The sequence below is a fragment of the Dromiciops gliroides genome, chromosome 1 (assembly GCF_019393635.1).
Source record: "Dromiciops gliroides isolate mDroGli1 chromosome 1, mDroGli1.pri, whole genome shotgun sequence".
NCBI lineage: Eukaryota > Metazoa > Chordata > Mammalia > Microbiotheria > Microbiotheriidae > Dromiciops > Dromiciops gliroides.
Genome location: NC_057861.1, coordinates 417,418,316 through 417,441,092, shown reverse-complemented (window position 1 = coordinate 417,441,092; position 22,777 = coordinate 417,418,316). Strand labels below are relative to the sequence as shown.

The window sequence follows — 22,777 nt, the reverse complement described above, 5'->3', positions numbered from 1 at the left end:
TAAGTGATTTAAAGAGAAGAATTCAAATAACTTGTGTGAACACATTCAGAACGAATTGAGCAGAGCCAAGAGAACAATTTATACAATAACTACAACATGGTAATGATCCAACTATCAAAAACCTAAGAACTATGATCAGTGCATTAAACAACCACAGCTCCAGAAGACTGACTGTGATTCATGCATCTCTCCTCTTGTTGGACTGACCAAAAGTGTAGCCTGAAATATACATTTTTAGACATGACCAATGTAGGGTTTTTTCCTTGACTACATATGGACTTTTATTTGTTGGGGGTGAAAGAAACTTACTGGGGACTAGAGATAAGTAAGGAGTAATGATAATAGTATCAAAAGAAAGAAAATAGCGTCAATGGAATGCTCAAAAGCTGTAGAGAAGAGAACAAAAAATGGGACACAGACAACTGGAATAGTTTTGCAGGAAAAAAACATGTTAAATTTAATACACTCTTAAATGCTATGTATATAATAGAAATTTGTGGTATCTGCTTTTATATGGAAATACTGTTTTTGTCTGAAAATAGCTAAATTTAAAGTGGTATTGAAATATCTAGATGTATAACATAAGCATAATGTAATAATATATGTGTTTTTTACTGTTTGTTTTGCTTTATCCTTTCTTGAATTCTAGCATTCTTATTTCTAGGGTGTTCATTGAAAGCTGTGTTTAACTGTTTAGTGACAGGAATCAAATGTCTAGAAGTTTAGATGCTGCCATTCAGAATCTAGTCAACAGTTATTCAAGGAATATCTTCTCATTCCTTTAATTTCCCCGTTTAAAAAAAAAAATGAAGTTTGTGTGATCTCACCTTACTAAAGATATTAGTAGATTAAATATTCCATATGATGATTAAAAGTTTCAGATGACATCATAGATGAGAAAATAAATAAAATTTTCAGGAAGTTTGGATTTTGTTAAAGATTTTGTCAGTGTCATAATTTGGCCCTATATCTTACACATTATTGATTTTTCATACTATATTCTGTTCTTCAAATGTCATAATTTGACTTTATATCTTATACATTATTGATTGTTTGTACTATATTCTGGCACAGTGTTCTTCTAAAAATTTACTTTTATTACATGTTGTTTTAAGGTTGTTGATACTATTTATGCTTATTCCCATAGTGTTCTATTATTTCTATCATCTAGTATATAATTTCTTGGTTTTGTAGTTATAAAACTTTCCTATCTATTTTTTTCCAGGGATTTTTAGGTACTAGAAAAAAAACACTCAGAATGGTAGAGTGACTTGTAATACCAGAATCCTCATCTGTTCATTTTCAGTTACCAAGTAGTCCTTTCCCCTATATAAAATATACTTTCTTCTAAGATTAGAATGCCCTATCTAGGAAACCAAATTAGTGATCAAAAAGTTGATGTTTAGTAACTAGAATTAGAACAAATAGATTTGGCCAGGCTTAAACAATATTTCGCCTAGATTAAGATAGGACCTGACCTCTGCCATGGAGTATGCGTGATGATTGTGATCTCCTCTAACTTAGATCTTGTTGTTAGTCATCATAGTCAGCTTCTTCATTATCCAGAAACATTAAGCACCACTGTGTGTCAAGCACTGTTCTAAGCCCTGAGGATACAAATACAAATACAAATACAGTCAGTCCCTACCCTCAAGGAGTTTGCATTCTATAGGAGAAGACTATATACAGAAGAAAGCTGAAAAGTTGGAGGTAAAGGGAGGTACCAAGGTGTTGGGTTGGGGGTTTTTTTTGGGGGGGGGCAGTGTTAGAGAATTCCAGAGAAGTCTAAAAGTAGTGAAATAGGAGAGAAACAGGGAGAAAAGCTATGCTGGGCCCTCTCTTTATGTAAAGACCCTGGAGCTCATGGCCCTGCCCTCTAATCAGAGGGTCTGAGGGTCTGATGAAAAGTAAGTCAGTTTTATACCTTAATGAGATTTCCCTGTGATGAATTACCTGGTAAAAGGAAGGCATGATAGAGAGTTCCAGAGAAGTCCAAAAACAGTGTGACTAGTAGGAAATTAATTCTACCAAATAACTATAAATATAAATTATAGTTCAAAAGTCCTGTTATTTTTTCTTCCAGAATAACCTCTAAATTAATCTCTCCTCAAAGTTAGGATTCCTGCTTTGTTCTAGTACAGTGACCTTTCTCGCACTTATATTCAACTTTATCCAAAGTTTATTTTTTTTTCCTAACTGATAAACTGAAGGGAAATCTTTATTTCTTAATTTTTCTTTTGTACAAATTTTGAATGTGGCACTTAGCTTTTTGGTAAGATTTAGGTAATCTTGTTTTTAGGGATATGTAGGCTAATGTGCATATTGATTAGCTATTTTATAGTAAGCACTTTCAGCTATAACTTTTAGCAGCTTCAGGTATAGATAGTTTTTTAATATTTTCTATGTGAGATTTCTTGACTTTGTTTAACTTTTTAAATTTCAGAATTTTTCTGAAGCTAATGGCTTCTAGTTTGAAAGCATTGGTATCTGGATTTTGTAGGGATGTCGGTTTTTCATCCTTGATTTTGTATGCAGTCATCTCTGAAATTTGTCCAGGCTTAAATGAGGATCGTTCAAAGGAAACCAATGTCCATAATGTTGAACTTATTCATAAAAATGGCTTTTGATTATCAGGTGAAAGAAGGTTGGGAAATGAAGACCAGTGGCAAAGAACAAAAACAAATAAAAACTGACATGCTTAGAGGAACTAATTCAAAACTAGAAAAGCAAAACTTGCTCAGCTCTGAAAAACCTTGCTGTCATGATGAATTTTTTCAAGTTTTCTTCGAATGGTATACTTCTAGCAAGTTGAATATATTATATGCTCTTTTATTATCTGATATTTTATTTTATGGACAAAATTAAAGAGCATAATGTCTTTCCTAATTGTAATCATGTCAGTCATGTTCAAATGCTTTCAGGTGTTATTTCTGTATTAAAAATAGTCCTGCCATCTTTATCATAATATTCAGATCTCTTAATACCCCCATGTACAATAACAGAAAAATCCTGTAGTGTAGTATCAGTGATTCTATACTTACACAATTCTGTGCCATAATAGTTATTTCTCATATTGAAGTTAAATTAGAATATGGGCTAAATTTCATTTTTTTAATGATGAAACGTGAAATTGGTACACTAATACACTAAAATTCTTTTTTAAAATAAACTAAAATATTCTCATCTTTTAAAAATATGATACAATTTACTCTAAAAAGATATATTACTTAATTTCAGTTGGATTTCTTTTAGATAAATTACAAGATGCCTAAAAGTTTTCTCTTTTTATACGCCAAGTATACTTATGGCATCACCATAATTATCTTTATAAGTGAATATGTCATTTGAAATTTGGAAATCTTAAAGTTCTGCTTGAACTAATTGATCATTCCTCTTCAACAGCTTAGGAGAGCATTATTTAGAGATAAACATCTTGGGAAAGAAATATAACTGTTGCTTTCTAGCAAGCTATTTTGGACAAGAATTTTGTGTATAGGGAAATGTTAAATGGAAAAAAATTTAACAGTGATCAAAAAGAATATTGGTCAAGAAACAATAAAACCATGTTCTCAAGTGTTTTGTAAATGTTTATTCTCCCCCCCCCAAAAAAAAAGCTACATATCTATTCTCTAGGATAGTTGTAAGCAAAAAATGAGGTCTCAACTGCTTCCATTGATCATAAATAAACATGTTCATAGATGTGGGCATGGACTTTAGAGACCATCTGGTCATTTTATAATTGGAGAAACAAAGGCCTGCAAAAAAAAAAAAAAGCATGCCATTTTAGTAACAACGTGTATCTTATTAAATAAGGATTTGATTTAAAAGAATGTAACTGAAACCTGTTACAAAATCCTCTGCTTTAGCACTGAAGATTCCACAGTGTTAGAAATGTAAGTTTTAAATTCTGCTAATTTGCCCACGGTCACACAGGTAATAAGTGCAGACCTGAGGTTTACTCTCTAATACTCTTTCTGATACCCCAAGCTTCCATTTACTAGATTTCTTTTCCTCTATAAATTTAGGGAGAGAAGAAACTTCAGAGGTCATTTGATTCATAAGACCCTCCTTCTTTTGGTTTGATTTTGTTTCTAGTTGAGGAATGGAAGACTAAAGAGGTTAAGTGTCTTAGCTAAAATTCACATAGCTAGGAAGTACCAGAGCAAAGGCTTAAGCTTTCATTCTTTGATTCCAGATGACAATGCCATCCTCGTTCAGTGACAAAGAAGATGTTTTCTAGGGATGCATAGTAATAATGCATAATGCTTTGGAACCAAGTATAAATCATTCTACTTCCTTAGGCCTCAATTTCCTAATCTGTAAAATGAGAGGATTGTATCAAATAGCCTTTCCACTCTAAACTGGTGATCACATGAATAGGTATTTGTATATATACATATATGTGTGTGTTTAAATTTTCAACACTTGTTTAAAAATTAAAATTACTTGAGTAGGTAGGTGGTGCAATAGATAGACACTAAGCCTCAAATAAGGAAGATCCATGTTCATATATGGCCTCAGATACTTCCTAGCAAGCAAGAGACCCCAAGCAAGTCACTTTGTCTATGACTCATCTGTAAAATGGCAATGATACTAGCACCTACCTCACAGGGTTGTTGCGAGGATTTTAAATGAGATAATCATTCGAAAGTACTTATTAGCACAGTGCCTGTCATAAAGTAAGCACCACATAAATGTTAGCTAGCATTATTATTAATCACATGAATCTATTAAAATTTTTACCTCACATAGATGAGAATCCTTTTTTCTAAGTTAAATTATATGGCAGAATGGTCATTTCTCAGATGATTGTTGCGTGAAAACTAATGATAGGAGGACTGGGATCCAGCACATGGACAAGTTACTGATAAAATCACAAGTCTCTGCCACCACTGGTTCCTCCCCATTTTCTATTTTCTCCCCCTCCCCAATCATTACTCCCTCGTTGCAATTGAATAATTTGAATAATAATTATTGAATGAATTTTTGTTGGCAAAGTTAGAGCATTCATAAATATGAGTTTGTCATGGATGCTTTTAAATAATGAGACACTTTGATATCTCTTCTAGAGTAGCATCCTCTGAACATATGAAAAGTAAATAATTGTCAAATTGGTAAATACAAAAAATATTTACAAAAGTGTCAGTTTAAAAATTGTTACAGTACTGTGATTGTTTATAAAAAACTGTCTATTCAGCTTTATAGAAAATTATGAAGTAGGTTATTTTCAAGATAGATCACAGTATTGTGAAGCTTATTGTTTCTTCATTTTAAAATAAAGTTTGATTATTGTGAAATGTTTCCTTTTGAACCTAAAATGTAAAACATGCAGGACCCTGCTTTATGGAGCAGAATATAAATTTCAGAAGTTAGTATTTTCGGGGCAGCTAGGTGGTGCAGTGGATAAAGCATTAGCCCTTGATTCAGGAAAACCTGAGTTCAAATACTGTCTCAGATACTTGACACTTATTAGCTGTGTGACCCTGGCCAAGTCACTTAACCTTCATTGCCCCACCCCCACCCCCAAAAGTTAGTATTTTACTTTCTGCTCACAATTAGGCAGTTTTTTTCATATTCTCAGCTTTACTTAACTATAAGACACGGTCCTTCCTTAAAAATCCAAATTCACTTGTAATTAACACAGCAGATGTTAATTCTTGAACTTTTCATATGTACTACTTAAATCTTTATCACAAATGGCAAATCCTTGATAGAAAGTTATTTTAAAGTAGTACAGCCAAAAATTCTCTACTTTCCTATTCAAAATAGTATAAAATCCATTTTCTTTTTATACCTGTTCTATATACATTAAAAGCTCATGTTAATTGATTTGGGCTACTGACAATTTTAGAATTTTTTGTTTTATGCTTTTTAAAAATAGTTAAAATGGGGGCAGCTGGGTGGTACAGTGGATAAAGCACCAGCCCTGGATTCAGGAGGACCTGAGTTCAAATCTGACCTCAGACAACTTCACACTTACTAGCTGTGTGACGCTGGGCAAGTCACTTAACCCTCATTGCCCTGCCCCAAAACAAACAAAAATAATTAGTTAGAATGAATTACCTTGATTCAAAAGATGTTCTTAATAAACCCAAAGAGAGTATTGTTTTTCTTCCTCTTGAATGGGGAATATGTCTATCTAATCATAAAATGTGTATTCCTGTGATTGTGTGTGTGTGTGCGCGTATAATTGTTTAAATTTGCTATTAATACAACTCCATTTTTACACCTCATTTTAAGGCCAGAATCATATTTCAATGCATTCAACAAAAATGTTATTAAGAAGATTCTCTGTTCTTTAGACTTTTAGGTCAGTTCTACTAAGTTAATATACTCAGTAGTATTTAGAGACCATACCAGGTATGCTGTGGACTTTTTTCCCCTGTGGTACTAAAGAAATGTGATTATCCACTTTTCTAATATATTAATTGAAGGTCACTATACATAAATATTTTGTTAAACCTTTTTAAATATTGTTATACTTATCCAAATTGCAATATTTTTAAACTTTCCTATAGATGTTTATAAAATTTGCATTAATGAATTTAACCAATAGAATATGAAGTAATGTTTATGAGATGTGAATATGTACATGTTACTGATTTTGTATATTTATCTTTAAATTTCAGATAAGCCTTTGAAAAAAAGAAAACAAGATTCTTACCCACAGGAGGCTGGGGGTGCTACTGGAGGTAATAGACCAGCTTCTCAGGAGACAGGTTCTACAGGAAATGGGTCAAGGCCAGCATTAATGGTTAGCATTGATCTTCATCAGGCAGGACGAGTAGAGTCTCAGGCATCTGTAACTCAGGATTCAGACACCATTAAGAAGCCTGAAGAAAGCAAACAGTGTAATGATGGGTCTATTTCTATTCATCAAGAAGATATTGGGGTTCTTAAACAAAAACCTGAAAACCATCCTGAGACCCCTAGGAAAAAGTCTGATTCTGAGAGTGTAAAGACTGAAATGAAACAAAATGAGAACAAATTGATGGAATCTAAACCAAATGAAAACCGTTTGTTGGAGACAAAATTGAATGAGAACAGACCAGCAGTGGAAACCAAACAGAATGAGAACAGACCAGCAGCGGAAACTAAACAGAATGAGAGCAGATCAGCAGCAGAAACTAAGCAGACTGAGAGCAGACCAGTGCCAGAAGTTAAGCAGACTGAGAGCAGATCCCTGGTAGAAACCAAGCATAACGAGAGTAAACCAGCAGCAGAAGCTAAACCTAATGAGAACAGACCAGCAACAGTGGAAGTGAAGCAGAATGAGAGCAGGTTGACAGAAGCAAAACAGACTGAGAGTAGACCAGTGACAGAAGTTAAACAAACTGAGAGCAAACCAGCAGCAGAAGCTAAACAAAATGAGAGTAAAACTACAGAAACTAAACAGAATGAAAGCAGAACAACAGAAACTAAACAAAATGAGAGCAAAACAGTGGAATCAAAACAAAATGAGAGCAAAACAGCAGAATCAAAATCCAATGAGAATAAAAATAATGGTAAACAGGAAACAGCCAAGCTGAGACCTGAAACTCCTAAGCAGAAAGGTGAGGGCCGACCTGAAACTCCCAAGCAGAAAGGTGAGGGCCGACCTGAAACTCCCAAGCAGAAAGGTGAGGGCCGCCCTGAAACTCCCAAGCAGAAGAGTGAGGGCCGCCCTGAAACTCCAAGACACAGACATGATAGGAGAGATTCTGGAAAGGCATCTGCAGAAAAGAAACCTGAAACAAGACATAAACAGGATGTTAAATCTGATTCTCCTAGAGTGAAATCTGAAAGATCAGAAACCTTAAAGCAAAGGCCAGATGGACGATCTGTTTCTGAGTCACTTAGGCGTGACCATGATAATAAACAGAAATCAGAGGATAGGACTGAATCAGAGAGACATCGAGGAGATCAGTCCAGAATTCGAAGACCAGATACATTAAGATCCTCTAACAGAAATGAACATGATCCTAAACATGGTGTTAAATCTGATGGTTCAAAAACAGATAAACTAGAAAGAAAACACAGACATGAATCAGGGGAATCCAGGGAAAGACTGTCTTCTGGGGAACAGAAATCAAGACCTGATAGTCCTCGTGTTAAAGAGAGTAGAGGCGATACTAGCAAAACAAGATCTGATAGATCTGGTTTTAAATCACCAAATAGTAAAGATGACCGGAGGACAGATGGTAATAAAAGCAAAGTAGATAGTAATAAAGCACACCCTGACAATAAAGCAGATTTTCCCAGTTATTTGTTGGGGGGTAGATCTGGTGCATTGAAAAATTTTGTCATTCCAAAAATCAAGAGAGATAAAGATGGCAATGTTACTCAGGAGACAAGGAAAATGGAACTTAAGGGGGAACAGAGAGACAAAATTGAAAAATTGGGACTAGTAGAAGATTTAAATAAAGGAGCTAAGCCTGTAGTTGTCCTGCAGAAGCTATCTTTGGATGATGTTCAGAAATTAATTAAGGATAGAGAGGACAGATCGAGAAGTTCTCTTAAAGCTAGCAAGAATAAGCCATCCAAATCAAATAAAGGTAAGGAATATTTTATTTTGGTACTTTTCATTGCACTTGGTATTCTTGTTAAATTTAAGGTGTTAAATAAGGAAACAAGGCCAATTTGTGAAATGATAAAAATGAATACACTGCATGCAAAAGTATTAGGTTTATGCACACTGATACAAATCCAAAGAACACAGTTAAATTTGTTAGTGTAATTTGTCTTTTCCTTATTTAGTGATATCATTTTGATTTAGGTTTTCCCTGTTTAATTGTGTGGAGTTCAATTTAGCTTTCTAAATGTGTTTTCTCTTTTTTTATTTTGGTCTCATCAGAATATTTTCCTAACTGCATCTTGACTGTGGGTGTGTCCCATTCTACAATCCAGTTAATTGTCATGATTTTAATTTTCCTCTCATTTCCCTTAAAGGATCAGAGTAAAGTACAGAGGAAATACTTCAAATGCCCTTTTCAAATCTGAAAGGTTCTTATGCTACTGTTTTGTTCTGTATGCTAGTCCCAGTTAATTGTTTTTCTTTGTTGAATTATTTAGAAAGTAATATTTTAAAAGTAGACTAAAACATACATAGTCTGTGCACTGGTGAGTGATCGTGAAATGTTTCATTTTTAGGAAACTGTGTGTCTAAGCATTTTATTAGGTTTGCTAGGTTAAGTTGTTCTGGCATTTATTGCATTCAGTTGTATCTAATATTGAAACTAATTGTAATCTCTTACTCCTGTATATACTAGATATATACAGTACCAAACAGAGGGGAGGGGGGGTGTATGTTTGTGTATGTGTTCGTGTGTGTTTGTTTATACATACATTTGCATACAATACATGTTGGCTAAGTGATCCAGGTAAGTTAGTTAATTTCTCAGTGCTTCAGGAAAAGGTTTTTTAAAAAGTTGCAGAAGAGTTGCCAGATCTTCATTGATAGAAGGTTCTTATACAAATTATATCATGGGTCCAGCTATGTATGTATTTTGTATGTGTTGTGCATGTGTAAATATTCTTTATATCTGTGTTTATGTCAATTGTATAAAAACTAATAGCAGGTGATAAGAATCTAATTGCTATAAATAGAATCTGATGTAGTTTTTGATAATATAATAATGTACTATGTCTATATTGTATGACCAAATATGAAAGAATACTTCATGTCTAGTTGAAAGGAATTAGACTTTTAAGTTGACATTTTGTTTTAAAGTTTTGGTTACAATAATAAATTCATTAAGAAATTGAATTTAAGGGGGCAGCTAGGTGGCACAGTGGATAAAGCACTGGCCCTGGATTCAGGAGAACCTGAGTTAAAATCCAACCTCAGACACTTGACCTTGGGCAAGTCACTTAACCCTCATTGCCCTGCCCAGAGAGAGAGAGAGAGAGAGAGAGAGAGAGAGAAGTCCAATTTAAGATCATTTGAATGCTACTGGTGCCTTAATAGCTGTTCCTTTTGGAGTTAGACCTAGTCACTATCAGATATTCCCAGTTGAGGTTTGGGGAGGTAAAAAATATATTATAATTTGCTTTCTTTTTGCAAAATTCATTATATATATATCTATAGGCATTTTGTGTATAAAGGAGCTTTTAAAGATTATATCAAAAGTATTCCCATTATACATACTGTTTAGTCAGTGAATGACTTTGAATTATGTATACCTTTTTCCCTATTTAATATATCTCTATTAAGAATGAGGTATACTTTAATTTTTATGTGAAGTCATTTCTGCATCCTGAATCATTTTCAGACATTCCTTTCTTTAATCTGATAATAAAACATAGATTTTTATAGTAGCTACTTATCTAAAATGTTATTGTTTAAATGTTAGTTTCTTTATTACTTGAATGCATTTTTAATGTCTTTTGTTCATTCAGTAAAGATTGCAGGATGGAGGTTGTAATTAAAGACATTTTTGTTGGGATGGAACTAAAACATTTTAAAAATACTGAAAGTTTTGAAGTTGGCTTCTCTGAATTCTAGTATGTGCTTTTTAAAAGGAAAGTTGAATAGTACCATCTCGATCCTTTCTTATTTGGGAGCATCTGTTTCTTCCTAGTTACATCATAGTTCACTAAGACAAGAATATTTTGCCCTCCTTATTCCAGACAAGTCTTTTGCTGCTGCTTGAAAACAATAACAAGGAATAAATACTGTTTACGTTAATAACTGCCATTTTGTTTCTGTGGTTCCTATAGTGATTCTATAGGTATTATCATTAATAACTTTCTTAGTTGTTTTCACTAATAATGTTCTTCCTTGATAATTTTTTTTATGTATTTTCACAAAAACTATAAACGTACTACTTGCCATCTCTACTAGTTATATGTGCCAAGAGAGGAATGCAGGAAGTGTAAATTATATTAGCAAATGCTCAAGGACATGTAAAATGCCTTTAATGTAAGAAAACCATATAGTGTTAGACATATAGGATCCATTCACTCATCTATATTAATGATAACAAGTGGAGTTTTTTACCAAACACAAATGCTTAGTGCTTCAGGATTTTAAAAAATTCTCACCTAAGTGCTTTGCAGAGTTATATAGAGAAATTAATTAGACCAGATCTATTAGATATTCACAGATCACAGAAGGTGGATGACTACTCGTCCTATGCTTATGGTTTCCTTTGAAAGATCTCCAAAAACTTCATTTATAAGTTGAATTGTAATCAGTATAAATTCATCTGAGTTTAAGAAATTTCTAGAATTCCTTGCCATTTGAGATTGCTTAACATCTTGATTATTCCTGATATTTGATTCCTAGGGTCTATATTTTCTTATGGACTTGGAATTCCTTCCTTGTCCAGTTGTTTGGGGAGAGATTCCTAGATATGAATTCCTCAAGAGAAAGGAAAAAATATTATTTAGATTGCTTCTTCTAGTTCCATTTAATGAAGTTGAAGTATAATTTAATGTTGACTTCTTTTACAAAACATGCAACAGTTTTATAAATGTAGTTTAGGCCACATACTGAATTTATAATTTCATTTATGATCTATTGCTGTTGTGTATAGGTAATTGTTGTGTAACCACTTTTCATTTGTCATCGGCCTCCCCAATTTTCACTTCTACCTTTTACCTTGGTAAAAATCTTATTATATATTATGTATGCTATCCCACTCATTCCTTGTTCAGGTTTGTCTCATCTTCATCACCTTTCCCTCTTCTTTATTAATCATCTTATACCTACTTGGAGGTCTTAGCTTAAAATTTTCCCGTTCTCACATTTCCATTCTTCAGATATCATCAGTTTCTGTGTAAAGATATTCTTTTTACTTCCTATTGCAGTTTCCCCCAAAAAAATAAATCAACACAACTCTGAGTCCTACATCTATCTGACATCTGTGATGGATGATAGACACCTTTGTCAAGCTCCTAAGTCCCCATTTACTACTGCTCTTGATATTAATAACCAAAGTCGTTTCTGTTAGATATTTTTAAGAAATCATATGTGATCTTGACTATGCACAGGAGACACCTTAGTAAAAAAAAAAAAAAACTTTTGCTCTACTAAATCAAGTGCTTTTTTATAGTCAAGAAACAGTAAGTACAATGGGATATTGTATTCTCTTTAACTTTCAGTCAGTTGTCTGACTGCGAAGATGTGATCTACTATAGAACACAATGTTCGTGAAAAACCTGATTTCCATTTTATACCCCAATCAAAGAAAGATTCCTTCACTGCCTGTGTAGTGCATTTTCCTAAAAGGAAAAATGCACTACCAAAATAAAATGTAGAGAGAAAAAAGGAACCCACCCAAAGAAGAATCTTGGGGAACCACTTGTTTTTAAATTCAATGGATCTTTGAACAGTTAAGAGTGCAAGTCATTCATTGCACATGCGCTTTTTTTTTTTAATCCTGTAAAAATGTTTTTCATGGGGTTTGTTTGTTTGTTTTTGGTAAGGCTACCTGCACTTTAGGATGATTACAGAGGTCCAACAGTGTTTGGGGCTTTGACCTATCCAGTATCATCATCCAAAAACAGGGAAGATATCTTCAACTTGGGTTGTACACTGAATCTCTTCGACCAAGGCGGTAGATGCCTTTGGCAACATTTCCCCTGTTGTGCTCCTACCTTCTAATAATTATCTAATATTTACTGAACAAGTTTCTCAGTTATGTCATACCCTGTATACCATAGTTAATAGCTAATTCAAAGAAAGAAAGTTACATGATAACTTGATGGCAAATCTGAAAGGAGTAGTAAATTTCAATCTTGGGGCAATCCTCTGCTTTTCTATCCCACTTTATTATGGAAATGCTTGTTTTGGTTCAAAAGTTCAGAATAAAATAAATAAAATTTTAAAATAGCTAATTTAGTAAACTTAAAACACAGAAGAAGTTTTTTTTCCAGAAATAAATCTTAATTTCTAGATTAAGTAATGGTTTTTGAGCCCCATATAATTAGGTCGATAGCTATTGGGTTGTGTTTGTTTTTTTTCCTCCAGCGCCTGATTTGTAATATTATGATAAATGTCAATAGATTAATAACCATATCTTTGGCTACTTCATCCCCCAGAGTACATTACAACTGATTAATACTTTTTCATCTTTTGCAGTTATAGTCTGTAAAAGATCCACCCAACATATTTTGGTTCTCTTAATTTTGAATATCATTGTAACACTTAAATTTTATACCTTCCTCCCATCTCCCATTGCAGTCATTCACGTCCCTTATTTTTGTCTTTTTTTCACACTTCTTACATGTAAGTCTTCCCCATCCTTTAAAAAAAAAAAAACTCATTACACCCATGGTTGTTTCTCAGACTTCATCCTTACAGTTCATTGACCTCCATGAAGCATTTGCCACTGTAAACATGTCTTGCATTTATCTCTTTCTTATTGCTCACAAAGCCGCCAAATTAATTAAGACCCTCACCACTTCTCATTTGTACTAATGCACTGGTCTGCCTGCTCTCCCAAGGTTCTCTGTGCTCTAATCCTTTCTCCACACAGACACTAAATTACACAGAACTAACCATGGCACTCTATACTTAGTAAACTCCAGTGCTCCTTATTACCCCTCAGTATAAATATAAATCCTTTGGCTTTTAAAGCCTTTCATATGCATTGCTTTTCTCCCCAGTCTGTTCCTCTTATACAGCCCCATACCTCCCAAATGAAATTTACTTGCTCTTTAAGAGTCCTTCAAATCAAGACAGCCACCTTTTATAAGAAGCTTATTCTGATCTCCTCACAACTACTACTAGTACCCTTCCTGCCTTACTCTCTTATTTTTGTTTATTCTGATAGCATTTAAGTTCTTTGATAGAAGGGACTATTTCATTGTTTTTATCTTTGTATACCTAGAGTATAGTTATAACCTGGCACATCACAAGTAATCAATAAATACTTATTAATTAATTGATGCTAGCAAATAGTCTCATTAAAAAACAATAAAAGCAAAAGCATATGACTTATCTATTCTCCAAGTATCTCAATTAGAGGAACTTTTTTTTTTATACCTAGGAATTTCTGGTCTTTATTTTTTTTTTAACTTGACTTAATTTTTTTAGGATTAAATATCTAGGCATTTAAGCTAAATTTTATTCTGTTCATATTCAGAAATTTCCTAATTTTAGAAAAATAGGAATACAAATAAAAAAATGCAGAAAAAATTTCTCTTCTGATGGTTTTTTTAGTATTTATTATCTGATTTGAAGTAGCTATAAATCTTCTTTGATTTACACTACTTTACCTATATGTTAACGTGTCCAGGATTTGTGTTCTGTATTCACATGTATCAAACATACTATATTGTCTAAATACAGACAGTATTCCTAAAACAAGTTGTCTTGTTTTTATATATATAATTTTGTATATATTTTATATAAATATATATAATTTAAATATATAATGATGTGAATATGCATTGTTTATATAATTATTCATGAAACATGATTATAGGTGACAGGTTTTATATAAAGCAGTGAAGATGGAGTGGTGGGATAGCCTATATTCATACCAAATATATATATATGCACGCACTCTATGGATGTATATATAAAATCAAATACTTGTTAAATTCATAGGATTATAGGACCATCAGAGATCTAGTATTAAGTCCTAATTTTTACAGATGAAGAAATTTAGACCTATGGAGAGTAAGTGGTCTGCTTTAGATCACAGAGGTTAGAAAGCATCAGAAACAGGGTTTGAATTCAGGCCTTCTCACTAAAGAGCAAATAAATATTCTGGTTTTCCAAGCTGCCTCCTATATCCAAATTTTGTTTTATTTTGTTTTAATGTCCACTGAACTTCCATTCTATTTATATATCTGGTGCTACACACATATTTAGAACTATATTCTGTTACTCCCATTTCTAAAGCCCTTGAAACTTTTGGACTTTGTAACTTGGTGATTGAGAAATTTGTATAGTTTCAGATCACATGACCAACAAGGAGGCATATTAGTTGCTCTCCAAATTACTCTACCCCATCAGCTTCAAAAGTAGTGATGTGTGAGGTGGAGAGTAACTAGAGCCAAATCTTCAGGTCAAGAAGACAGATTAGCCAGAAGGAAAAAATATATATCTTATGAACAGCAGTGAATTTTAATAATCAAAGCTCATCACTTACCCCTCACATGTCTGTGGTAGTAAGCACAAACTACATCGGGTCATCTGTAAACTAGGTCTCTCTCCCTTTTTTTCTCCCTGATGACTGCCCTAACAGTCATTGGATTCCACCGCCCCATTATCCAGAAAAAGTAGGAACCTAGATTCTCCCTCTCTGTGAAGGAGAGCAGAGTACAGAAGAGGAAGGAATCAGACCTACTGAAAAATGAATTTGTGCAAGTCAGTGTTTGGGCTTCAGGGAAAGGGGAAACTGGAAAACTGTCTGAGATCAGTCCCATACCCCAGAGGTTACTCAAGTCATTGTACCAGGCTAACCAGTCTTTATCTCCTATTGGAGGAAGTAGAGGACCTAATCCTACCTATAATGGGGGTATGAGGCACCAATGAAAAGGGAGGGTTCAAAGTATAAATAATAGGTGATGCAAGAAAAAAGTATTAAACACCAAAAACAGCATGCAAAAAATTCTCAGTAAAATCACAACATACAGACCAACAGAGAAGATCTTAAGAACCAGAAGGAAAAATAAATAGAATGGCAAAGAAAAATTAAAGTAGATTTAGCAAATGTTATAATGTGAGGGAAAGGGGGGCAGCTAGGTGACACTAGCTGTGTGACCCTGGGCAAGTCACTTAATCCCCGTAAATAAATAAATATATATATATATATAAAATGTGAGGGAAAGTAAACCTATAGTGTCTGGCAAAATAAATACCTGTAGACCTCTGAGAGATCAAAACAACAAAACTTGGGAGCAGCTAGGTGGCGCAGTAGATAGAGCACCGGCCCTGGATTCAGGAAGAACTGCATTCAAACCCGGCCTCAGACACTTGACACTTACTAGGTGTGTGACCATGGGCAAGTCACTTACCTCATTGCCCCACAAAAAACAACAAAACTCAGAATAACTCAAAAGATGAAATGCAAAAGAAATAGTTTTAGGTTAGAAACTCTCATTGAGAATTCTTTCATTGAAGAAAATTAATCATGCACTATGAAATTTTGAAACTCAATTAGACTAATAAAACTGAAAATGTGACAGAGAAATTAACAGATTTAGAACACACATGGATAAGAAGTGGACAGTTTGGCAAAACAGAAACAAGAGAACATATATATCTCATACATGCCAAAGCAATTGACCTTGAAGACAGAATGCACAAGGAGAACTTAAGGATCATAGATCTCCCAGAAGGATATGATAAATCAAAAAAAAAATGGTAATATAGAAATTAATACAAGAAAAATTTCAAATACAAAGCATTGGTCGAATCCACACATTACTACAGGAAAATAATATATAGCTGTTACTTGAAACTTAATGACACTCTGGTTTTTAAGAAAGATTTTAGACAATTCAAACTATATGTATATAATTTAAGAAATAATACAAATTCATAACAAAGGACTATGCATATTTGTAAGCATAGTAATTCAGTATGTATTTTCTTACTGATTCTGGGTCTTGATTACTTAATATAATATAATAAAGTAGCTACCTTGATATACAATAGGCTATCAGAAAAGTAGAATCAGTTAGAAAGTATCATTAAATACTAATTGAAATAATGGTAGCTATCCCAGGAAACATAAAATAAGCATACATGTATTATCAAGGACTATTCCTTTTGACTTGGAACATCATACAATAGAAAGAATACTAATTTTGCAATCAGAATCTTGATTCAAAACTTTTGTCAATTTTTTCATATATAGCCTTTGGCAAGTCATTTAATATTTATCAACTTCAGTTTTCTTATTTTTTAAATGAATTAGTTGAACTAAATGACTACCTAGTCCCTTCTAGCTCTAAATTTAAATCCTCCCTTTCCCTCACTCCCTCTCCTTCCTCTTCTCCCTCCTTACCCCTATTTTAAGAAGGTAAAATTTGCTTTACCTATTAGAGTCCAATCACCATCACATTATTTCCCCCAAATCCTCCCAAACAAAGCCTTTCATTTCACAATTAAATATGAAAGGCATACAAAACTGGTTGAGGTAATTCATTTATAAAATTCAGTCATATTAAATTATCAGTTAGTCAAGTATGAATGTCCTGAAATACAGAGAATTTAAAGCTCCAAGATCTGAAGTTATACCTCTCAGCATTTACAATGAGAAGGAAAAAAAAAAACACACATGCTTCTTTACTCTAAATTCTGAAAAATATTAAGCATCATGGGTAGGCCTGGACTCTAACCATGGTAGGCAAGATTTTCTTTTCTTTTTTTTTTCCCCATTGTGATGGATTTTAGCAGGGGAGGAATGGGATGAGGACAAAAAGATTCAGTCCTTGCCCCAGCAGAGCTAATAATCCGTTAGGGAATACATATACCAGTATTAATAAAGTCAATTCTGTGTCACGTATGTGGGGATTATCTTCAGAATATCGATCTATTTAGGCTTTAATTGTTTGCTTTTTACTGTCCAATCAGTCTGTACTGATAATACAGTTTAGGGCTTTGGCACTTGTCTAATTGCAATATCATTAGGATTTCCACTTTAAAATTAACATGATGAATTTAAAAGCCAAAGGCACACTGAAGCTCCCATATTAAAACCATGGAAATATTAGAATATTTCTAGGTATGGCTAACTTCTACTTCACAAAGTTGTTGTCAGAAATCCCTAAAACAGCTCTGTACTAGTCTCTTGATCTACCTATAGGTTGCTCACTTATAAAATAAGGACTGGATTAGAGGGCTTCAAAAATTCCTTTCAGGGAGATCCTATGGCTTCCAAGAAGCATTCTTCCAAATCATCAACATGAGAAATTTTGAATCACATAGCAAATATTTATGGCACCTCTATTGTGTACAGGGCACTATACTGAATCCTATAGAGGCAACTGGTGTGGGGAAAACATTTAAACTAGAAGACATGACACATGCACTGAAGAAACTTACCAGCTAATTGGAGTACACAAAGCATTAGTGGTTAATAAGTGTGGCAAAGATAGAAGCCTTCACTGATTGAGTTGTACACATAAGAGAGAGTGTGACTTGTATCAATGTACTAGGAAATGATGATGCACTGATAAAGAAAACAAGGGAACTATTTAAGGAAAGCCATAACTTCCATTTAGGAGTTTGAAAAAAAAAGTCCTAGAGCCACTCATATTATCCTTTATTGGAGATAATTCAACTCTTATGATTAAGTGGTAACTATGAAAAAACAGCATAGTTTGGGTTTGTTGAAGAATAAGATGAATATATGAACCATGTAATTTGAAAGTAGTAATAGATGGCATCTTTTATTTCATTGTGATGAGTTGTCATAGTATATTTCTCACCTATTTTCTAATCTTTGATTCAAATGCTAGAGATAGTATTGCATGGTTGGAGAACCCATGAACTTAGATGGACCTGTATTCCAGTGTGTGACTGTTTGTTCTCTAAGCTTGCTTTCTTCTCTATCCAGTGAACTTTTTGATCTTTGAATTACTTCCTTGCAAATGAGTTTATGTGTGTGGGTGTTTATATACATATACATGTGCGTCTATACATGTATGTGTGTATGTATATATAAACCATTTCGTAAACCTTAGAGCATTATGTGTGTAAGATTATTATCAAGGATGAATCAAATTTTGATGGTATCCACATTGTATCTGAAATCCTATCTTCCCCTATTGTAAATTAAAGTTTGATATTTTAACAATAGCCTTTCAGTAAGTATACAGTGTTTAACGTTCCTGATAATACTTTTTTATCCATTAACCAATAAATATAGAAGATAACATAGGTAAGTAAAGTAAGCCTCCATCTTTCCTATTCACTGACGATGATTTATCCTAGATTAATTTTGACAGCTTCTATTTTATTTTTTTAGTATCTGAGACCACATAATATAAATGACAATTTTTCATAGCATGAAGAATATTTGTTAATATAGGTTGTAGAAAGTTTTTCTCTATCTTTAAAAATTGTTTTATGAGGAAAATATTGTATTACATTCTTTAATTATTAGAGAATCCTGTAATTTTAAATGGGAAGAAGAATATTCTGGATTTTTAAAATTTCAGCCCTTATATATCAATCACCAAATGTGATACCTTCTTATACCAGAGGGAAAAAAGTTAAGGAGACTGAAGTTTTATCGTTTTCAAAACAGCTATTTGATGCTTTTTTTTTTAATGTTTTTATTAGGAATGCATTTTATATGTCTACTCCTGTTATTTGTCTCAATCTTAGCATTGGGTTTGCTATAGGCATTGTTTTCAGAGGTTTATGTAACTACTTACATACATACACTCATTGCGACAGATTGTAGTGTAACATTTTAGGATTATGACTTCGCTCCTGGAAACGTTTCCTATAAATCCAGTTACATTTCAGTATACTAATGTAATTAAATATTTCCATTTATCTTCAGATTTAAATTTTCTTCTTACTCTTCATTAATAGGTAGTATAGATCAGTCAGTGTTAAAAGAATTGCCCCCTGAGCTCCTGGCAGAAATTGAATCTACCATGCCACTTTGTGAACGTGTGAAAATGAACAAGCGCAAACGTAGCACAGTTAATGAAAAGCCAAAATATGCCGAAATCAGTTCGGATGAAGATAATGACAGTGAAGACGCCTTTGAATGTAAGTAGTATGTAACCTAATTTCTGCTATATGACTGAGATGTATGCTGTCTTTTCAATTTCCTTTTGTTTTGCTTATAATCTAATTTGAATAATTACAATAAAATAAGAATACTTATCAGTCTATTATAAATGTTTAGGACCTAATCATCAAATCACATTTAAGTGCTCAGGATCAGAACTGTTAGAGGATCATATGATGCAGTAGCGCCAAAGCATGCCACTTTTTAAGTAGAATAAAAAAACTGATAGTATTGATTAGCATTAGAAGACTTTTTAAAAATACCTTATTATTGGAGATAAAATGGTTTTTAATTTGTAAAACAAAGTACTTAACTACAGGTGGATTAGCCATGTAACTGATTGTCTTTGTGGTCTGAAGGCATTCTTTTATGTCAAGCTAGTATTCTTCCCTTAAAACTCTACTTTTTAGGGCAGGATTTTCATCTACTTAGCCATTCTGTATCTTTCTACAATATTGTGCTTAGCTGCCTCTACATCAGAGTTGTTTTTCTTTCCTGCATTCCTTCCAACCAATTCAATTGTATTCTTTTATTTTTATCCTTTTTTAAGAGGATATTAAGTGAGGAAGGGTGAGTGAGAGGTAATTCTGGTATATGGGACCCTTCAAGGGGAAGGTTGGTACAAAGTGATATTTTACTCAAATTAATTTCAAGTTGAGACCAACAAGCTAGGTAGGAATAAGAAGGGTAGAGGCCAGAGGTCAAGGAAGCAAGTAGGGAGTCCAGAGTGAGACCTGAAAAAGGACATGAGGAAACACGAAAGACACATTTTACCAAGGTCAACCCATTCTAATCTCCCATCACCATAAATCAATGAGAAGGCCAGAGCAACATTTTAAAAGTACTTCTCGGTTATTTGCTGAATTCTGTCATTTTGAAGTAGATTATTATTTTTATCTGAAGAAAATTTAAATGCAAGTAAATATATCAGATAATTTAGCCTTCAAGACAATTTTCCCTTCTAATGCATAATTAGATATTCAACACATTTATTAAATAAATACCAGTGAGTGCTATATACCACGAGCCTCTTTTTTTCTGCATTATGGACCTTCATCAGACTAGTTTTACAAAGGGACAAGCTTCTCATTTGGGTAAAACATTAGGAAACACAGGCTCTAATCATAAAGAGAAGAAAATATTACCTCTGCCTTATCCACCTCCCAGCCATATCTTCTGCTTTAACCATGCTTAATGTCCACTGGATGCCCATTGATGCAGAAAATTTACTGCAGAATTTTAAAAGTAGACATTGTCTTTGGTTTTTGGTATGATCTCCTGAGTTGAGATTACTAGATTAGATTTCAGGCTACCCCTATTCCCACCCCTGGCCATTTCTAAGGAACTTAATTATTTGTATTTACATTGCTTAGCAAAATTAAAAGGATATGAATTCTCACAGTCCTCATCTTATACCACAACACTGTCAGCAGAAAATCATAACTAGTCATGATTTAAAGATGTGATGGGACTAGGGACCAGATCTGGTCAAGAGGACCCAATAACTAAGTCATTACACAGCCTTAATTTATGACAAGGGTGGGGTAAATTCATATAGAAGAGGGCATGAGATTATTAGAAATCCTTAGAGTACAGCCAATTCAGAAAGACATGTTTTCAGTACTGAATAAGCAAATCAAGGCCAACATTCAAAAGACAAACCCAGGTACAAGCTGGATAAGCACTTGTTAGTGATGCTGTCCAAGGCATTCCTATCCTGGTATGGGTTGGATTAGATAGTCTAGAAAATCCCTTCCATGTTTTTATAATTTGTTAAATGACTAGCTAGCTGTCCAATTAGTGTATTTGACTATTCTTTCTCGGTAATGTTCTTTTCTGGACCTCTTGTCTATGTATAACGCTTTATTTTTCACCTAGCTATTAAATGTTAGCCTAATGAAATGATAAAATCTATCATTTTAAAACCAGGGATCAGTCTCTAGAAGTATAAGCCAGACCAAGGACACAAATAATTATTGATTCTAAGTGTTCAAGCACAAATTGAGATTCAGTATTTCAGATGTGGAACCAAATTTAAATTGGGAAAACACCATTCTCAGATCTGGAATAGGCAGAAAGGTCCACATAGCCAACTAAATGAGGATAAAGGGGATTTATTCAAAAACTGAGACTGTGTGCTTTCTGCTCTGTTTTAAAACCAGGTCCTTAAAGTAAGCTTTCTGTTACAGACACAGGAAGTCCAATAAGTTCATGCCACTATTCAATGAAGCCAGGTTTTGTATATGCATATTATTTTACCAGAAAACTAGACCATCAAGGGAAATTCTGACAACTTTAATTCACAAATCTTCAGAGGGCTTTCCTCCTTAAATTTAAAGGAGTCTTTTGGTTATAGAATCAAACTAAATAAATAAAGAGCATCAATAAATATTACATATCTTCAGAATTATAATTTTCAGCCTGAATAGTCTACCAAAATACTTTTGCTTTCATTTGCCTATTTCTTTTACTAATCAAATGCTGTAGCTGGATTTCACCAAAGTATTTGAAAGAGTCTCTCAAGCTGTCCCTGTGAGAAAATAGAAAAGCACAGGCTAGTTGTATGGCAAAATTAGGTGGTTTTTAAACTGTTTGAATTATCAAAACCAAGTTGGTATCATTCATAATGTCAGTTAGATTAGAAAGAAGTCATTATGTAAGGGGGTATCAGAGATTTGTGCTTGGCCAGGTGGGGTTTTAACATTTTTGTCAGTGACTCTGTTGAAGGCATGGATGACATGCTTAGCAGATTTGCAGATGATGAAGCTGGAGGGAGTATATAACAAGTTAATTGACAGAAGCAGAATACAAAAGATTTCAGCAGGCTAAAATTATAAGCTGAATCTAATAAAATGAAGTCTAAGAGAAATATAACATCCTACATTTGGGGTAAAAATAAAAATCAAGTCTAAAATGGGAGAAGCTTGGCATTCTGAGAAGACTCTGATCCAGTGAAACGCAGTGACCTGACACAGCCAAAACAAGCTCTTGTCATTTTAGGATTCATTAAGAAAGGCATAGTGTCTATTATGAGGGAAGTAATAGTCACCTTGTATTCTGTGCTGGTCAGACCACATCTGGTGTAT

General features: G+C 33.6%; 1 protein-coding gene across 3 annotated transcripts in view; it reads left to right on the top strand.

Annotated features, from left to right (window-relative positions):
* NIPBL (NIPBL cohesin loading factor) overlaps positions 1-22,777 on the top strand; it is a 266,297-nt gene that overhangs the window by 174,442 nt on the left and 69,078 nt on the right. For all 3 annotated transcript variants that reach the window (XM_043983133.1, XM_043983152.1, XM_043983142.1), the window contains 2 exons: positions 6,630-8,534; positions 19,487-19,669. In XM_043983133.1, the coding sequence (XP_043839068.1) occupies positions 6,630-8,534; positions 19,487-19,669 (2,088 nt within the window). The remainder of the gene's footprint in view (positions 1-6,629; positions 8,535-19,486; positions 19,670-22,777) is intronic.